Genomic DNA, 20,243 nt, shown 5'->3' with positions numbered 1-20,243 from the left:
TTCATCCTAAACTGCTGCCAAGTGTGTTTCTCCCCCGCGGGATTGCACCTAAATGAAATAAATTAATAGGCTACCATTCAAGCAGTTTTCCCCAGTAATATTATTGTGATTGCAAAGGACTACATTTAAACTTATGCATTGACCCGAGCAGCAATGTTCTCCCACGCCGTCTCCCTCTCTTTTGCAGCTGCAGCAGTGTTGCACTTCTTTTTGAAAACATGTGCAAACTCGCCGTATGACCGCATTAATATCTCTAATTCTAGTGGGGTGAAAAACGCAGCCCTCCTCTTCCCCGTTGCCATGGTGACTCGTCGAATCGGGGCTCCATTGATGCTGGCTTTTTATAGTCGTGGTGCAGGCGCTTAACTCCTGGTGAAACTACTCTGAGTTGATTAAACTGATTCAAATCAGCTGTTCTGGAACCGGAAACTCAGAGTTTCCTGTCTCAGAGTAGATCAACTCAGAGTTCAGGATTAGACTCAGAGTTTGTTGAACCTGCTTTGTGAAACGGACCCCAGTTTGGGTTTTAGCTTGGTTTTTCTGTTACACCTTGTTTTTATAGAATTTCTATGCTTTTACACACCATAGTGTTACACATTTTGTAGGGTGGATTAGTCCAAATTGCCCTTCAAAATGAAGTAGTGTATGTTCAAAACCACCATACACTTCCTGTTGCTGTTGTTTTACCTTGTTAATGAAATAATTCTCTGTGTGGTGTGATTTGTATTTCCTGAAAGAAGGGTTAAATGGGGATGCTCTTTCCTCGATATAAACATTTAAAAGAACATATAGATCAGGGGTCTGCAACCTTTGCCATTAAAAGAGCCATTTTTGACCAAAAATAATTTGAAAAAATCTGTGTGGAGCCGCAAAACATGTTTGAGCCTTATAATCAAGGTAACATAGCGTATTATGTCTAAATTAGCTTATACTTGTGGTCTAAATAAGCATTTGTTAATATGCTTTACCACAAGGTGACCACTGTGCAGGGCACTATCTATGATTATTTGGTACTTAAATTTAAAGAGCTGGCAGTGAGAGCAAACAAATCTGTCCACACACTACTACGTTCTCTATTTTATTCAATTTACTTTTTTGGATTTTTTGACTTTTTTTTACTCATTTGGATTCATAGAATCAATTTCCATAGAATTCTTTTCTCAAAGTCTCAAGGAGCCACTGGACAGGGGCTAAAGAGCCACATGTGGCTCCAGAGCCACAGGTTGCCTACCCCTGATATAGATAATATATATGGGCTGACGTTCATTGGTCACAGTGATGCACAGGTAAAGCAGGCAGTGCGTTTACATGGACATGAACAACCTGTTTATGTTAAGGTTTTTTGGAGTAATCCACTTAAAGGGATAGTGCACCCAAAAATGAAAATTCAGCCATTATCTACTCACCCATATGCTGACAGAGGCTCAGGTGAAGTTTTAGAGTCCTCACATCCCTTGCGGAGATCGGTGGGGGCAGCGGCTAGCACACCTAATGGCATACGGCGCCCCAGACTAACATCCAAGAACACAAAATTGAAACCACAAAATATCTCCAACATGCTCATTCGCACAGAGAAGCAGTCAGAGCTACAGGCTACAGTGAGGCTAAAAACAGAGTTCAAATGACGTTTTTTGAAACAACTTCTTATGTCGGGGCTTCAGGACACTTGGATCACTACGGATGAGCATGCTGGAGATATTTTGTGGTTTCAATTTTGTGTTCTTGGATGTTAGTCTGGGGTGCTGTCTGCCATTAGGTGTGCTAGCCGCTCCCCCCGCCGATCTCCGCAAGGGATGTGAGGACTCTAAAACTTCACTAGGGCCTCCGTCGGCATATGGGTGAGTAGATAATGGCTGAATTTTCATTTTTGGGTGCACTATCCCTTTAAGCGTTTCAGCATATAAACCCCATATTCCCTTCATGAGAAACCTAAATATGCTAGCTGGAGTACTCTGAAAGAAACTGGGATGTATACAAGGAATATCAATAACCCTATTTCTCTGTGCTAATGTTATGCCATATCCCAAATATGATCATAAGTGGGATAAGCCTCATGAATGGGTTATTGATGTCCATCTAATTGCAGCCATTCAGAGGCATTATAAGGCAGTGGATTGACCAAACATGCAGCTCTGCATTTGTAATATGAAAATAACAGGTTTAGGATTTGCAACTCACTCCATTTAAACAGAAAATTATAAAAACAAGGCAAAGAATAAAAACAATAACTGAAACACATAAGTGGACTCATTACAGAATGACACCATGATATAAATGACTTTTTTTTCATCAGTTCATACAAGTCCAAAAACTGGAGCTGTTACTGTACTCTGTACTGTGTGTGTGTGTGTGTGTGTGTGTGTGTGTGTGTGGAACATCACATGCTTTTTAAGTGCTTTTCAGATACTTTGGAGCTACATACTATACATACACTGTCCAATCAGCTACACTTTATTTTAAAAACTCACCCGCAGCCTCTCTGTTTTTCAGTCTTCTGTCCTTCTGTCTACACATAAGTAAGTGTCAGTGTTTGGCACCACAACTATCACCACTCTGTTTTCTCCATTCAGATGTTAGTGGTCTCCGAATTGTAGAGCATGTCTACCTCCCCGTTGCTGCATGTCTTCTGCTGCCCGTTGGCTTTCTGCTGTACCTGGGACAGAAAGTGGCTGTCTTCATTTTGTTCGGACAGTGCAGCAGTGGGATGCTCCATGCTGATGGTGGCACGGCTAGTTTCGGTAATGGAGGAGTTGTTGTGGTAGCTAAAGTTGTTGATCGGTGTGTCTCCCCAGCCGGTTTTACCCCAGGCTGACTTCCACTGAGCCCACTTCCTCTTCAGCGCTGTCTGGGCCTGAATGTCAACAATGAATGTCAAGTGAGAATTTAAATAAAGTCATCAATATTTTATTCTATTTCTTTTCCAAACTAATGTGATTGTATTTTTTTAGAGTTAAGTTTAGTAAGACTGAGATTTCAGTTCATTATCTGGGCCATAACTGAGTCCCAACAGTTTTAAGTATCATTAAAACATGAAATGTGAAGGTTTTAACGTACCTCAGCATTGCAGAAACAGAATATAATTGCCACCAGGAGTCCCTGCAAAGCAATAGGACGTTGTTTAAATATTCATACAGGAACAGATGTCAGTGAGATTATCCTGTAAATAATAAATGTAAATGAATCATCATGGTTTATTTGAAAAACATGGAACAAATGAGGTTCACAATCTTTTTCTTTAATTGCTGTGAATTCAGAACTGGCAATCAGAAGCCTCAGCCTAGTAATAGCACTTGTTTATTCTAATACACTACCATACTTTGCAGTGTAGTGGAAACTGTTGAAAGTAGTCCTTCGCTTGATGTTGTTGCTCAATGAAAATGGAAGGAGTTTAATGACATTTAATACCATGAAAAGCCTTCATGCCAAGTACCAACAGAAAATGTAAAATCTTATATGCAGAGAAGTATTCCTGTGGAAAAACTTGCAGATTATAAGTCTAAAATTGGTTATAGTGAGTTTGTTTAACACATTTGAACGAGTCTGTGGCTAGCAGCAGCAACAGCCTTTTGTTCGAACTTTAATGTGCAGTTAATTGTTGACTGTACCTGGAAATGGCTGAAGATATGTACGACGAACTCAAAGATGGCCCGACTGATGTATCCTTCTGGCCTCCAGGGGAAGAGGATGAACTGGACTCCCAGCAAAGGGATGAGGATGAGGGTGGCTCTGACCGCCTTCATGTAGGCTGTGGACTCAGCACAGTGGGTCTCTTTTAACTTGGTGATTAGAACCCGGACGATGTTCAGGAGGAAGAAAAAGTTCACCTGGATATATTGATGGTTGATGACATAAGAGTGGAAGAGACGGGAAAGACAGAGATTTATGACATTCAGTATTTGACTTGACTAATCCTACAGGGAAGGGACATTTTTTACATATTATCTAAAGAATGTTATATGTACTTATATGTATATTGCCCCATTGTTGTACCATTACAAAGTTATTACAGTAAATCAAATGAAACTACCACAAACTAAGGTCAAAAATGTTTAACTGCTTTCACATTCTGCTGTATATTATTATCAGTACTGTTTGGTATTTTGTTTCTGATGAACAGACCTGCCAATAAAGGCAGTAAATGAGAAACTGGTTAATAACTGCTGGTAGTGTTTTTGAATTGACTGTATATTTGCATCTACTGTATACCACAGAGTATTTACATTATGAGTTTCAGCTCTAAGTACTCTACCACTCTGCCTTTTGTTGTTATTAAGTGTTAGAAAAGCAGTTTTGTAGGTCATCTTTGAACAAACAAGATAAAATCTATTTATAATAATAGTAATAACTGTGTGTATACAGTCACCGGCCACTTCATTAGGTACACCTTGCTGGTACCAGGTTGGACCCATTTTGCCTTCAGAACTGCCTTAATTCTTGGTGGCATAGATTGAGCAGTGCTGGAGACATTCCTCAGAGATTTAATTACATGGACACAGTCAGCAACAATACTCAGGTAGGCTGTGGTGTTTAAACTATGCTCAGTTGGTGCTAAGGGGCCCAAAGTGTGCCAAGAAAATATCCCCCACACCATTACACCACCACCACCACCAGCAGCCTGAACCGCTGATACAAGGCAGGATGGATCCATGCTGTCATGTTGTTTACGGCAAGTTCTGACCCTACCATCTGAATGTCGCAGCAGAAATCAAGACTAGAACCTAAAAATGGTTGTGTGTGAAAATCCCAGTAGATCAGCAGTTTCTGAAATACTCAAACCGGCCCGTCTGGCACCAACAACCATTCCACATTCAAAGTCACTTAAATCACCTTTCTTCTCCATTCTGATACTCGAACTTTGAACTTCAGCAGTTCGTCCTGACCATGTCTACATGCCTAAATGCACTGAATTGCTGCCACATGACTGGCTGAATAGCTATTTGTGTTAACAAGCAGTTGAACAGGTGTACCTAATAAAGTGGCTGTTGAATGTATGTAAAGTATGCCTTTATTGATTACTCACAAGCAGTGCAGCTTGAATGGGCCCATGAGTAATATAGACCAGGTGTGTGTGTGAGCTGATCCAACACCTGAAACAAATGCAGAAAACAAGAAATCCTGAATTACACTTTTCCACCACCAGTGAGCTTTCACATGCACAGTGACATAAGTAAACTGGAAGACTTAAAGGGGACCTGTTATGCTTTTTCTATATTTTCTGTCACATATAGGGCTCTAGCTTCCCGGCACAGCGCAGGGTGGCGCAGGGTGGCAAACCCCGCGCAGAGCTAGTTTCGAGCAGCGCAACCCGAGGCGCACTCAGTTTGGTAGTTTGGCAGACCGAGGTGCGCTGAGATGGGTGTGGCGGCGCAGCAGGGGGAGGTGTCGACAGATCCAGCTTGGTGCAGTGAGAGTTTCGTGCCAAAAGGCTTCGCCGAAGGTGCACTAAAAGCTCGCCAACTGAAACCACGTCTACTGTCAGCGCAGGCGGAGCGCAGCCGGTGTAAGCCGAAGTTTGGCTGACCAGCGGACAGTGCGCACACGTCACCAAAACCTCACAGGCAGGTTTCCAGAATATCAGGCACATTAACAATGCAATAAATACCCAAAAAAACACTATTCAATGCAACTATCTGCAATCAGCACATAAATGTATCTCTATATCGACTATCCCGTCACATCTGCTGTCAGATCAAAGGGGATTGGCACCGTTTGGCACGCATAATGGAAACCCAACCTGATTTGATTAACACAGCTGAAAACTAATGAGTTCACATCCCTCTCAGCCAACCACAAACAGCCACAGCATCAGATAGGGAGTACATATTCAGCATCTCTCATCTTAGAAAAGTCAACCGAGTGAGACTGCGAGAGAGAAAGAGAGAGCACGCGCGCACAAGAGAAACACAACATTGATTTCCAATTGTGGTGACCTCCTCCCAGGCTACCTTTGCATCATCAGCCCGTGGAGGTCTGCTCGCAGTTCTGTATATTCAGACACTGCGAGCTTGGACCTCCCGGAACAAAACATTAGTTTCCTCCTGGGAGAAGTTTGGCCGTCTGACGCTGCTGCTCTCTTCTGCCATGGCGAATTGAGTAAACTCTCATTACGCCTTCGCGCGGCGCATTTAAGGGCGAGGAGAGGGGCTTATTTGATTGGTCTGACGTGAATGGGCAGTGTAAAACTCACTCCACGCCTTCTCTCCTCCCTCTGTCCGACTTGCGCCGGTAGGAGGGACGGAGGTGGGATAGAGGAGTAGATGCGCCAGGGTGCACGGTGTGCCAAACTTACAAAATCCGCCTGGCCACACCCAGTTGGCAAAGCGCAGGTGCCCTGCGCCTCCGCCGCGCCCGGTCTGCGAAACTAGAGCCCGTAATGTTAAAGTGTTGGATGTGGCAAAATGTGGCAAAAGTTTCAAATAATGAGGTAAACCTATGTAAAAGTGATCCCTTAGAGCAAAAATGTCAGGCTTCAGATTCTGAATGCTCTGTTTCCGTTTCTTTTCTACTTTCAAGACAAGCTGATGTCAGCTTGTGACAAATTTCTTTATATAGTCATCTACTTAAATCAAATTATATTCCCGCTGGAACTTGTGAAGCTGAAGCTTTTATTGCTGATTTTCCACTGCAGAAAGTGCAGCTTTTCTCCATCATAGTCACTCTCGCAGCTGCATTGAGGTGCAGAGACGCCAAGATAAGACCCACAAACTCTGACCAGTCAGAGCAGACAGGGCTTTTACAGAAGGGGGGACTTAAAGAGACAGATGCTAAAATGGAGTGTTTCACACAGAGGGTGAATACAGGTGTTTCAGCACAGACAGTTTGAGGAAAATAAAGTGTTTTTTTAAAACATTAAAGCGTGTAAACGTGTTCTAGTAGAAACCCAAATTACAACCATGACCCTGGAAATGAGCAACAAAGGTCCTCTTTAATGAAAGCCTGAATCAATCCTCAGTAGTGCTAGAGTCAGCAAACAAAGGGCTCACGCAAATACCACTTGATGAGACAAATCAATATCTTACAGAGCTGAGAGAAAGAGAAGGAGAAACTCCAGCCTGTAGATATGCTTCAGTAAACTGCATACGGCAACATTTTGGCCTTGATCTGGACTTGTGCTTTACAGTTGTGACAATAGAAAAACAAAATCTTACTTGTCGTCATAGTAGAGCCCACGAGCCACAGCATACGTAATGGCAGGAATGATAGGAAAACCTTTGGACAGAGAGAGAGGAACACAGAATATCAGACTGACATCCTGAATCTCTACAGAGGCTTCTGCTGTTACGTCATAATGTTAAAAAATATTGTGTAAAGTAATACAGTACCTTCTTATGTTAATAGAACAGATCAGCTTTAAGTGTTTCATGTAAAGACAACAGCTTTTAGTCATGTAGTATTTTTGAGTAACTTAGATTGACATTTTGGGAAATACTTGTATTCACTTTCTTGTGGCTCAATATGAGGCTGGAACCAAGAGATGGTTAGCTTAGTTTTGCATAAAGACTGCATACGGGGGAAACAGCTAGCCTGGCTCTATTTAAAAGTAACTAAATCCAGCTAACAGCACCTCCAAGACTCACAAATTCATACAAATCCCAACTGCAAAAACAGTTTGTTATTTTACAGGCACATTGTTTTTTTTTTTCTTCACTTTTTGTGCAGCTTAAACAAACCAGACACGTTGTTTCTGGTGCCAAGATAACCAGCTGGTGGCTGTAGCTTCATATTTGTTGCACAGGCATGACAGTGGTATTGTTCTTCTTCAAGTCTTCCGACCCACATGACCACATATGTCATTTGTTCATACCCTCTAATTTGACCCACATGAGCGTTTACTAAATTAGTAAGGTTAGGTTTAGGAAAAGAATCATGGTTGGGCATCGTCACATTATCTACATAACATGAGCATGTAACGTGATGATACATAACTCAAAATAACTCAATGCTGACTTTTGGTTTCACACAGGGGACAAACAGCAATCTCCTGAGTCAAAGTCCTGTGTTTTTTGACCAATCCATTCACCCTGACAGCCTCTCTACGCAGACTTTGTTGCTTGTTATACTGAAGTTGGGTTGATTTCCAGTTTTACCGGTCTGGTTCAGTGTACGAGCTTAAACCAGTTTAATTTTATGCAAACTAGCTGAACCAACATTTGTCATTATGACACGCTCTTGTGGCTCTGCTGATCGGTGTCCCATAACTATACGCCAGGTTAACCCTTGGATGGTGTAGGTGCTACACAACTGCTCGCCCGTCTGCGTGTGGAGGTGTGTATGTCTGACGAGTAAGCTATACTAATCATATGCTACAAATCGGTCCTGCTCGCGCAGCATTGTGTGCTTTTTTGTTTGTTTGTTTTTTTTGCTGTATAAAACTACAGTAAAAGTTTTCTGTGGAAGCTGTGTCTTTGATCCCTGTGCATCTCTTCCGTATTCTGGTGTTGTTTTTGCCGCTCGATGCTGCGATTGGTCGCCTTTGCCATCGTCATCAGACGTATCAGCCGGCGAACTACTGCCTGGAATTACATACACACATGCTTGAATCAATCAAGCAAAATGCCACCAAAAAAACCCTACGATTACGGAGGAGGAGATGGAGGACATAAAGCGGTCGCTCAACTTCATGTCAGGAGAAATTTCAAACATTGCCACACAACAGAAACTGCTACTGGACATGATGGGACAATCAAAGATCTGCAAAAACCAAATGTTGAAAAAGACAAAAAGATAGCAGTATTGGAGTCTCGGGTGGCAGATCTCGAACAGTACACTTGCATGAATGACCTGATTATCAGCGGGCTGGAGACCAGACCCAGGTCATATGCGAGAGCTGCTGCAACTGCGAGTTGGGAGCCCACCGAGGCGGATTTGGACTCAATAGAACAAGAGGTTATCACCTTCTTTGATAGCAAAGGAATAACTGTGAACAGTAAAGACATTGAGGCCTGTCATTCTCTAAATTTTACTAATACTTGACTTATCATGTTGATCTGTTCTGTACGACATCTATTGCAAGTCTGTCCATCCTGGAAGAGGGATCCCTCCTAAGTTGCTCTTCCTGAGGTTTCTACCGTTTTTTTCCCCTGTTAAAGGGAGTTTTTCCTTATCTGCTGCAAGGGTCCTAAGGACAGAGGGATGTTGTATGCTGTAAAGCCCTGTGAGGCAAACTGTGATTTGTGATATTGGGCTTTATAAATAAAATTGACCTGAATTGAAGTTGTAGTTACGCATATGTAAGGGTGAATGATAGACTGTCTGCAAGTCGTCACTACAGTCTATGATTCAGATCAACCCCTCACTTACTCACAGCTCCACCCCCTCATCCAAATATGGTCACTTCTGGCTCCAAAAAACAAGATGGCGACAGCTGAGATGCCAAACTAGAACAAGAACAAGAATCCACAAACCAGTGGGTAGCTATGTCCATTATTTTACACAGTCTATAGTCATAATAAGCTGCTTGTAAAAACAACCTATTGTATTGTTCTTTGGGGGTGGACTGTCTGGAATAAGCATGTTTCTGAAAAAGTTGAACATTCCTTTGAAGTAACTTATTCAACCAAAGTGGGTAAAATACATTTTCATGTAAGTTTAGAAAGTTTACAGGTACTGTATCGGCAGCAAAAGAAGTGAGGTCAAAGTGAAGATGGCACATAGGACATGTGTCTTGCTCATTACAGGCATGTTATACATAGGAATAAAAAAGATGTGAGCTGTAGAGACATGAAAAAAAAATCCATCATTAACACATAAGAGCTGGATGCCTGGATGAGAGCTGAAGTGAAAGCCCACTTATTGAAGCACAGATACATTCAGGTTTCAAGGTTACATTCTTGTGAATTATAATCACAAATTGCTGATGCTCACATATATTCAGGTGCACTTATGATTAAATGAGTGTTTTGGCACTTGAAGTTGGAAGACTTCACAGTACTGTTAACTTTGAAAACAGTGTCTGTTGAGGATAATGCAGTACCTCCACTTGGGTTGCTCATAATGTAAAAGGAGGTATTAGCATCTTGTTAGTCGCCCACAGAATGCAATTGTAATGTACTGTATTACTACCCTGGAAATCCAGAGTTCTCACGAGAGCACAATTTGAATTTGCTCAGTGAGTCAACCCTAACCCTAAATCTTTCTAAATTTGGGTGTGGATTTCCAGGCTACTGTATTACTGCAATTCCTCAATATTTGTCGTATGGACACAAGTATAAAATGGAGGCAAAGGAAATTGTTTTAAAATGACACCAAATCTTATATCACAAAACTAAAAAAAGAAATAGAAGAAATAAACACAGAGGAAATCCAAAAAAAGGCTTATTTTTACAAAGCAACGATATTATGAGGCAGGGGGAAAATCATTGAAACTCCTATCACAGAGTTTAAGAAAACACAAAGCAGACAGAACTATTCACAAAAGAAGAAACCCCACAACAAATGAAACAGAAACTAACCTGGAGAAAATTAAACAGTGCTTCCAAAAATACTATAAAATATTATATTCCCAACTGCAAACAAATGATGACCCCAAATTGATGCCTTTTTGTCCCAGATACATCTTCCAAAGATCACTGACAAACAAAACGTAAAATTAATATCTAAAATAACAAAAGAAGAAATTCAATTAGCAATAGGGAGAATGAAAGGGGGGGAAGTCCCCCGGGACCGATGGTTTTCCCACAGAATGGTACAAAACAATGCAAGATCAACTAATTCCAACATTATTAAAAACGTTCAATTGGGTTATGGAAAACAAACCCAGGATGAATATTCTCCCACAGATGCTGTATCTCTTTCAGTGTCTACCAGTCAAAATACCACCTCAAACATTTGTAGCATGGGGCAGATTAATAGCAAGATATCTGCGGCAGGGGAAAAAACCCTGCAATTAAGAAAAGAAAAGGGGGGAATGGGCCTTCCCTGCTTACAAGAATACTACTATGCAGCCCAGCTGAGACCTTTGGTCTGCCTGTGTTCACCAACATACGCTGCAGCATGGAAGGAAATAGAAGGCACGATGATAAAAGAAATCCCAATAACAGCCTGACTAAGTGACAACAAATTACAGGGAGAACAGGAGATCCCAGAAGACTCAGTAACAGGCAGTTTTCTGAAGCCCTGGCAGGTAATAGTTAAAATCTGCAGATTAAGAGATGTATCCAAAATTATGAGGTGAAATGTTTATGATACAGACTTAGCACCAAATGGAACTGATGGCAGATTTAAGATATGAATCTCAAAAGGTTTGACTACCTATTATTCATTTGTCCATGAGGGGACATCTCAGAGTTTTGAAGCCCTACAGAGGGATCATGGATTGGGAAGAGAGGATGTTTTTTAGATACCTCCAAGTGAGACATTATTTTAACAAAAATCTGAAAGAGGTTCCAGGAAAAGGTAAATCAGGGATCATGGAGGTGTTTTTATCATTTATTAAGCCTAGATCATGCAATAAAATTATCTCTAAATGATATAATACCGGGCAGCACGGTGGTGTGGTGGTTAGCACTGTCGCCTCACAGCAAGAGGGTTCCTGATTCGATCCCGGGTATGGGAGCCCCTCTGTGCGGAGCCTGCATGCTCTCCCCGTGTCAGCGTGGATTTTCTCCAGGTACTCCGGCTTCCTCCCACAGTCCAAAGATGCATGACTGGGGATAGGTTAATTAGTGACTCTAAACTGTCCATAGGTGTGAATGTGAGCGTGAATGGTTGTCTGTCTCTATGTGTCAGCCCTGCCTAGCCTCATGTCACCAGGCTCTTCAAGCAAAGAGCCTGGTGTCTATTCACTCTGAATTTTGTCTGGATTCTGGTTCCAGTCTAGGGAGCGGATGCTGTATTCACCAAATTCACCAAACTAAAAGTGTTCACCATAGTAAAACTTTAAATTCTGGCACACCATCGATTTGGGGTGATGAGGGGTGTAAGAAAATCGATTAACTTAATGGCTTGGGGCTTTTCTTGTAAATTATATTCTTTAAATTAAAAGTTTCATCGCATTTTTATTAGCTTGGTGCTTTTATTTTTACGGAAAGGCACATCCATCGAATTCCGGATCCTGTCTTACTCGCCCTGGTTCCGTTTCCTTACCAAAACGGCCACTAACGGCCCCATAGTCTGGCAACCTGTCCAGGGTGTACTCTGCCTCTCGCCCAATGTCAGCTGGGATAGGCTCCAGCCCCCGCGCAACCCTCAAGAGGATAAGCGGTTAGAAAATGGATGGATGGATGGATGGATGGATGATATAACCATACAGTTATCCAAATAAGAAAGTACAGAATACATAAAGAAGAGGTGGGAAAAGGAAGGACAATACTGATCACGCTGGAGAGCTGGGAAAAAATATGCCAGCTACAATGGTTCTCAACCAGGTTGAACACATAGTGGGAGCTCCGCTGGAAAAATATTGTGAGATTTTTTGTCACACCCATTCAGACGCCACACCAAGGCAGCGGAAATGATTGTTGGAGATTTTGTGGGTCAAATGAGGCCAACCACTTTTATATATTTTTAGATTGCCAGGTGATAAGGACTTACTTGGAGGAGATCCACAAACACAAAAAATATCGTATCCTTCTGACTCACCCCATCCCAGGACGTAGTACCAGAAGAGCTGTTGTTCCCCCACAAACACTGCCACTATGATGAGTGTGTGGAGGTAGATGCCTTCACACAGCATCCAGAAGTAGTTGGAAGTGGACGTGTACTGAGTCAGCGTAGCCAGGACCTTACAGCTCACCTGACGGACAGGAAATGGTAAGACATGAAGAATTCGATTTTTGTCCATAAGGAAAATAATTCGTAACAGAGACCCACCCACAGTTTGAGTGATGTACTAAGATATGGACTTTAATGCATAATGAGCACACCATTAAATTACGTGTGGGTCATTTTTTAACATAGGGAAATAAGCCAAGTGAAATGAAATTCATTTGTGCAATGGGATGAAATATAAATAAAACATAAATTTGGTGGCTCACAGGGTGGCTGGTGTTTATGCCTTCGTCAGTGACCATAGTGAGCGTAAGCCATATTATAGTAACAATGGAGTTTAAGATGAAGGAGAGAAACGTGTTCTTGTGGAGGGAGATTCTCTGGCAGCTAAGACTCCTGAAAGAGAGAAACAGAAAGAGAGAAGTTAGGGATATATTAGATTTTTAAAAGTTTTTACAAACTTTTTTAAACTGAAATTGCTATAGCTGATATTCTGTGCCAGAATTCAACAAGGAGGTGGCTGAGCCGGCAGTTAGCAGCTAATGGTGGTAATAGCATGAACTGTGCTAACAACAGCAACAGTGCTGACAGGCTTTAGGTTTTCACTACAACACCTCAGTGTTGCAGAGGTATGAGCACTAGGGTTGGTTCTGAACTCAGTACTTCTAAGAACATGTTGTTAACAATTCACGTTAAATCCATAGAGGCCAAAAGTCGGTACCTGAGAGTGCAGCTGGGTGAGAATGCTAGGGTTTAGACAACAAGCTGAAGCATGGTAGCTAGCCAAGAAGCTCTGAGACCAGCAACAGAGCTCTGCAGAGCCCCTAGCCATGGAGCTAAGCGGCCGCTAAGTCGGCATCCCAGTGAGAGATTGTAAAGTACTGAAAAAAGATACCAGTACTGAATTCAGGTACTGGAACCAGTAGCGCGTTGGCCATTGGCTAGTCAGTGGGATACACCCACAGGGACATGATGCACTAACTTGTGCTAAACTTGCAAACACTGCCGATCCATGTACAACAACAAAGAACAGAGAAGTTTAGATTACAACACACACAGAGGTAACTTGACTTCATCCTCTGCTCAGGACGCCATTGCCTCACTATATCTTTACATAGACAAAAAAAGGTTTGCTGCTCTATCAATGCTCTGAATGTATAGAACTCCTTTCAATTATTTATTTATTATTTACCTCCCACAGTTACATTCATTGGGATGGAAAAGCCTCTGCATTATGTGACACTAAAACTGATATCCAGCGCAGTTGTTTTATGTTATAAACATCAGCATTGTCTACTTATATTGGTCTACATTCAAGCAGCTTCAGCCATCATACACACACTGACACTGAAATAGGAAAGAAAAAGTCAGAGAGGTACTGTATATGAAGACTGTTGATGTTAAGTCAGATCAGACATTAAAAAAACCTTGACTCACTTGAAGTAGGAGAAGATGATGAGACAAATGATCAGGGAGACTATAGACAGGCCGTGACCCAACATGGCAAGGTAGTAGATACTGATGGCAAACTGCAAGGACAAAACATTTTATTCATAATAAATATACACCAATTCTCCACTTATTAAGAATGCACATATTTTAAGTTCACAAGCGAGACCAGCAGAGTAAAGCACTTGCAGTGTTTGCATAGTTTGCATCTATACAGTATCAACAGCTCAAACACCTCTTTGACAAAAGCAAAGGACACATCTGTAGAGAATATGAGCTTTTTGGGGAAATACAGAGAAGAAAATGTTTCCTGAACGGCCATGAAGTCAGATGCACTGAAGAAAATGATCACAGTGCTGGCCAAATATCATGGCAAAAAAAATGAGATTCATGGAATACTGTCTGAGACAATGTTTTCAATTACCATTCCTACAGAAATGTCTGTGTGCAGCGCTGTAAGCTTCGCCACTCACCAAGTGGAACAAATCCTAAATGACTTGCATGTTTAAGTCAGCGTAGACTGTACTTGTAGACATGAGGTGGATTAAAAATGATTCATCCAACATAAAAAAATAGAGACAGAGAATTCACAGTAGATTTGCATTTAAATCACAACTACACAGAGACATAACTACATGTTAGATGAGTTGGAATTCCAAGGATGTAAAGCGGGGGGGAAGAAATAATGTGTGCAGAAATCTCATGATCTGCTTCAAAGTTATAGAGTTTTTCTGTGACGCTAACAGTAATTTTGCATCTCCTAATCTGATCATATATAATAACCAATTTATACAAAAAAGTAGTGGAATGTAGTGGATTTTATTGATGGTATTTATGTCACTTGTTAGCTGCTGTTTACAGGCTCCGGTGTTCAGAACACACAAGTCAGTGAGTGAAGACTGCAGTTACCCTTGGTTATGTTGTCATGCTCAGCTGTCCAGGCGCAAATAACTTTTGACTATCAGATATCAACGTCTGTCATAAACCCTTGTGGTGTTGTTTCCTGTAGCCAGTTCAGATTACAATTCCACATCGTGCCAGGCAAAAAAGGGGCACTGCTGCACTTTGCATTTCATCATTTCACAGGGCTCACCATAGGGTTTAGTGCAAAATAACCAATGTTGTAAAAGAAGTCAGTCATACAGGAACATTAATGAAATGATGCTATAACTGATGGCACTTTAACTTAATATCCATGACTAAATAAAAAATAAATAAATATATTATGCTGAATTTTAAAAATCTAATTGTGAACTCAAATGTTTGATTAATCCTTAAAGCTGCAGTCTATAAAGTTAACTTTTTGTCATGTTTACTGAAACTGTCACTTTATCCACACAACAAAAAATGAGACAGTTAATCTGTGAAAAAATCATATTCCTCTGCCTCCTCGTATTGCTTCTAATGACCTTACCAGATGTGAACGAAAACAACCAATCAGAGCCAAGGGGTCTCTAATGCAGCTTTAAATCATGTCAATTACTGCTGTCAAACTAGGCAGTGCTGATCAAATATGAATCAGGAATCTGTTACTGCATTGCCTATTTTTTATCTTAAATGTTTTCACAAACGTATTTCAGTGCACTGCTTAGCTGTAAATGAGAAAATTGGTCTGGCTGGTGGGTGGTGCTTGATTTTTACTCAACTGTTTTCAACATGGCAGCCAGGTCACAGACATTCTTATTTTACAGTTAAACAGTGTTTCTGAAAACATTTGAAGTGAGAAATAGTCAGTGCAGTAGACATGATTGACAGCTGCTTTAGAGACTCCTTGGCTCCAATTGGCTGTTTTCGGTGCACCGTGGTAGATTCTAGCAGATGCCAATAGAGGCAGTAGGAGGAGGGACATGATTTTATTCACAGTATTCACAGACTATCTGTCTCATATACCACTGTCAAGATATAATGACAGTTTCAGCAAATACAAAAACAAAAAGCTATTTTCATACAAGTTACTAACTGTAGCTTTAAGCTTCCCCTGAGGAACTTTGTTATACTCAGCTCAGAAAAAAATGACACAAGCCACTAGGTCAGCCACCCAGTGGTGTGGCATTTTCTTTTTATGCCCATAACACAATATTGTTATTAGTTCTGTTATACGTTGGATACTCACAGAGCAAACTTGCATACATTTGTAAATTTGTGTTGTGTTGCTATTTTGTTAGTCTAGGTCAGTGGTTCTCAAATGGTGTGCCGCGGCACAGTGGTGTGTTGTGATACAAATCCAGGTGTGCCATGCGATTTTTTGATAACCACACATTACTACTGTAATATTCAAATGGGCCTATACAAAGGGAATTATTAGTGTGTGACATATCAAAAGCCCTGATAGGCAGCCAGTGTGAGGGATGATAACATTTATTACCTCCGCCAAGGAGGTTATGTTTTCGCCGGCGTTTGTCTGTCTGCAAAATAACTAGAAAAGTTATGAACGGATTTTGATGAAATTTTCAGGAAAGGTTGATAATGGGACAAGGAACAGATGATAAAATTTTGGTGGTGATCGGTTGAAGCAAAGTGGATAAAATAATAAAATGTCGGGAAATCCGAGCTGCTTGGCGGAGGAGTGCTCTAGTTGTCTTATGTCGTGATAAGAGTGATAACACGTTATAGAAGCTATTGTGCACAGATATATCCTTGGACACAAAAAGTTTGAAAACCATTGCTCTACCTGATAGCAATTTGCTAAAACCCAGTAAATGACATCTCTTCTTGTTTTATATAAGGTTAATGTTCTTTGTGCATTGTCCCAGTTCAAATCAAGAAACATAGATATATACCTGAAGAGTATGTAGCAACTAGCCAGGGCTACAAGCCTCTTTTTTTTCTTGGTGACATTAATTTGGTCAAAGGAGCCGAGGTAAAACCTCTGAAATACACAGCAGTTTCACTGTATTGAGTTTTACCTTGCGTTTTTCTTTGGTGTAGAAGCTACACTGGGTGTAGTTTGTCCAGACTCTGTTGCTCTCTGGGTGGTGGAACCACTGGCCGTCAGGATTACACACTTTGGTGACCTTTTCTGTTGTAGACAACATTATAATTCACACATGCTAAAACTAAAAGTGCACAATATAAACAGTTCCCTTTTGTATATGTGAATATGTGTGTGTGTTCTAAGTCCTTACCAGAAGGGTCAAAGTCAGAAAAGTATCCAGGACACATCTGCATGACAGTTCCTGGAGCTGTATCCCCCCAGCACAGCCACCCGTCCCACGTACGGTTACAGTAAGTACCTACAGAGGGCAGTGTGAACATGACATTAAACTTGCAGAGCTTGCAGACAGTGGAAATTAGAGATGGGAATGTATGCATTAGCTTTTAAAATGACACTTGACACTAATGATACACTGCTTGCTGTAAGTGCAGTCTTTAGATATTAATTTAATCAGTCCCTTACAATCCCAAACAGGTGGTGGGCTAGAAAGGTTGTAGAAATGTATAAGTGCTTGTCTCAGTGAACTTTTAAAAACAATAAAGTACAAGATTATACCATGGTACGTACCATTCATATATGTAAGAAATAATAGGCCAGGATAACATTTGCAACAACCTTTTGAGAAACAATGTAGCAGAAACTCTACTGTAATGTGCTATCACTCAACACATAAACTGTAACAGCTGTGTAATGAGTCTGTCCTGTCAGTGGCTCACATATCAACAGAGAATCATTAAGGTAGAGATCTTAAATTTTTAATCAACTTCCTGGCAGGATGAACTATGTAAATGATCTATTTAACATAAACAGTACGTTACACTTATATAACCTATGTGTTTAAGTGCAACTGGCCCATGCAAAGCATGTCAACAATAGACGGAAACCTGACGGTATCAGGTTGTACTGCAGCATGCTGGGAAATGGAGCACAAAATAACATTTCAAAGGCAGTGAAAAACTAAGGTATACTGGGAAAGAGACAAAGGGCAAGTTTCCTTTCTTTCAGACTCACTTCCTCTCTCTCTCTCTCTCTCTCTCTCTCTCTCTCTCTCTCTGTATATCTAAAGTATATCTAACTCTGCACGTTAGAAATTAAACTCACTGAACATCATGCAGAGCAGAGGAGAAATGCACCAAATAAGCTATTTTAAATAAACATATGTGACATCATTTGCGCTAACATGCTAATGTTTAGCAGGTCTAATGTTCACCATTTTAGTTTAGGGTGTTAACATTTGCTTGTTAGCACGTAGCTGAGGCTGATGGGAACGTCATTAGTTATGCAAGGACAGTATTTGGTTATGAACCAAAATATCTGACAAATGAAAATGTATACCTGATGATGGTGCAAGATGAAAGGTCAGAGGACAACCAAAGCAATTACATGAATGGCTATTCCACACATAGATAAATCAAGGGATCACCAGAGTCAGTAGGCTTCATCATCAGGGGACCATGAATTAAAGCAATCCATCAGTTAGGTTAACATACGCTTTTGAGATGACTTCATTATTGTAGTAAACTGTATCTATTACTGGTGCAGTCAAAGCATTTATTAATTCTTACAAGAATATTTTTTCCTCCTTTTTATTTACATCTTTGTGGATCTCAGCACGACAATGGTGCTAAAATAGGAGTTCATAGAGTTAATGGCAAGGCTATCTAACCACAATAAAAAGTAATTTGTTTTAAATGGATTTGTAATGAATGTGAATAAATTAGCAGAGGGAGTGATTTCATTAAAACTGCTTCAGCACTACAACTCAGATGCAAACTGTTGTGACTGAGGCCACACACACCTTCGTTTTAACACAAGCGTTTTAGCACCATAATCTCCATCCATATCAACATACCCAAAAATACGTACACTGTGCATGCATGTGCCAGTGTAAACAGGAAGGTGATTGTCTACTCTGCAGCTGGTTGCTTAGTTACAGAGAATACTATGGAGATGGCTAAAGTAAGACCAGAGATTTCTTTGCTTGGACCAACAAGGAACACTTAGAGTCATTAAGTCATTACAAAGCAAATACAGCAACATACTAGAGTGGTACTGGGAGCATTATCCATCGCCTGAGGAGGTCATGGCAATGGGAAAGGAGTACTTACACAAGAAAAACAAAATCACTTAAGCTATGTAAATGTAGCTATAATGTTCTGACTTTACAAGCTGTGACTGATAAGATCCAATTGGCAAGTGAACATGGGTGTCTGCCTCATAGTTTCCCAAAGTCTCTGTTTCCACAAAACGCAATCCCAGAGTTCTTTAAACTAAAATGGCGTCAGAAGCATTTACAGAGGTCTCTGTTTTAGGGTTCCAAAACGCCAATTTAAAACAAAAACGTATTAGTGTGGATGTAGCCTTATGTTTATCTGCCAACCGCCAGAAACAACACGTTAATACCATAAAGACATGTACTGTACGTTCCAGCTGGACGGCTGTCATCTGGTGAACTGTGAATGAAGTCATACTTCTACTGCTATTATACACATGTGATTATTGTCACATACATATACTATCAGATGTTAATATTTACTTTCAACATATTGTACCACAATAGCCAGAATCATAATTATAATATTATTACTTTCATTAATGTTGTTGTAAGCTATTAACATTATTGTCTGTCCTGCATCTCTCTCTCTCTCTCTGTCTCATTGTGTCATACGGATTACTGTTAATTTATTATGTTGATCTGTTCTGTACGACATCTACTGCATTTCCTTATCCACTGCGAGGGTCCTAAGGACAGAGGGATGTCGTATGCTGTAAAGCCCTGTGAGGCAAATTGTGATTTGTGATACTGGGCTGTATAAATAAAATTGATTGAATTGAAACTGAACAGAAAAAAAGGTTTTAAAGGTTTAACAGTTTTATCACCTTCTTCTGTACACGGCGGATCGTGGATTATCTTCAGGTAACACTCAAACTGAGCAGCCAGGATCTGGTTTCGGGACGCTCCTAGTACGGTGGATATGTCACTGAAGTTCTCCTCCTGCTCCTCCAACACTGCCTCTTCGACAGCAACCATGGACCCCACATCCTCACACTGGCACACCTGGGTGAAAATTCACACACTGTATATTAGAGATGTTAGAAAAATGAATGTCTCCTCCTGATATACGCTTTCTTGTTAGAGACTAGCAACAGT

The 20,243-nt window shown here is 40.8% G+C and overlaps 1 protein-coding gene across 1 annotated transcript in view; it reads right to left on the bottom strand.

The window, feature by feature from the left end:
• Positions 1 to 1,858: 1,858 nt before the first annotated feature.
• Positions 1,859 to 20,243, bottom strand: part of calcrl2 (calcitonin receptor-like 2) — a 39,189-nt gene continuing 20,804 nt past the window's right edge. The window contains exons 3-13 of the mRNA XM_049581603.1: positions 19,973 to 20,150; positions 17,283 to 17,390; positions 17,064 to 17,176; positions 14,146 to 14,237; positions 12,975 to 13,104; positions 12,580 to 12,733; positions 7,149 to 7,209; positions 5,021 to 5,087; positions 3,606 to 3,824; positions 3,055 to 3,096; positions 1,859 to 2,851 (exon numbers count right to left, since the gene is read on the bottom strand). Of these exons, the coding sequence (XP_049437560.1) occupies positions 2,567 to 2,851; positions 3,055 to 3,096; positions 3,606 to 3,824; positions 5,021 to 5,087; positions 7,149 to 7,209; positions 12,580 to 12,733; positions 12,975 to 13,104; positions 14,146 to 14,237; positions 17,064 to 17,176; positions 17,283 to 17,390; positions 19,973 to 20,150 (1,449 nt within the window). The 3' untranslated portion in view covers positions 1,859 to 2,566. The remainder of the gene's footprint in view (positions 2,852 to 3,054; positions 3,097 to 3,605; positions 3,825 to 5,020; positions 5,088 to 7,148; positions 7,210 to 12,579; positions 12,734 to 12,974; positions 13,105 to 14,145; positions 14,238 to 17,063; positions 17,177 to 17,282; positions 17,391 to 19,972; positions 20,151 to 20,243) is intronic.

This window comes from Epinephelus fuscoguttatus, linkage group LG7 (genome assembly GCF_011397635.1).
Source record: "Epinephelus fuscoguttatus linkage group LG7, E.fuscoguttatus.final_Chr_v1".
Lineage (NCBI taxonomy): Eukaryota > Metazoa > Chordata > Actinopteri > Perciformes > Serranidae > Epinephelus > Epinephelus fuscoguttatus.
The sequence above is the reverse complement of the archived record's forward strand: the minus strand, read 5'-3'. Positions and strand labels throughout refer to the sequence as shown.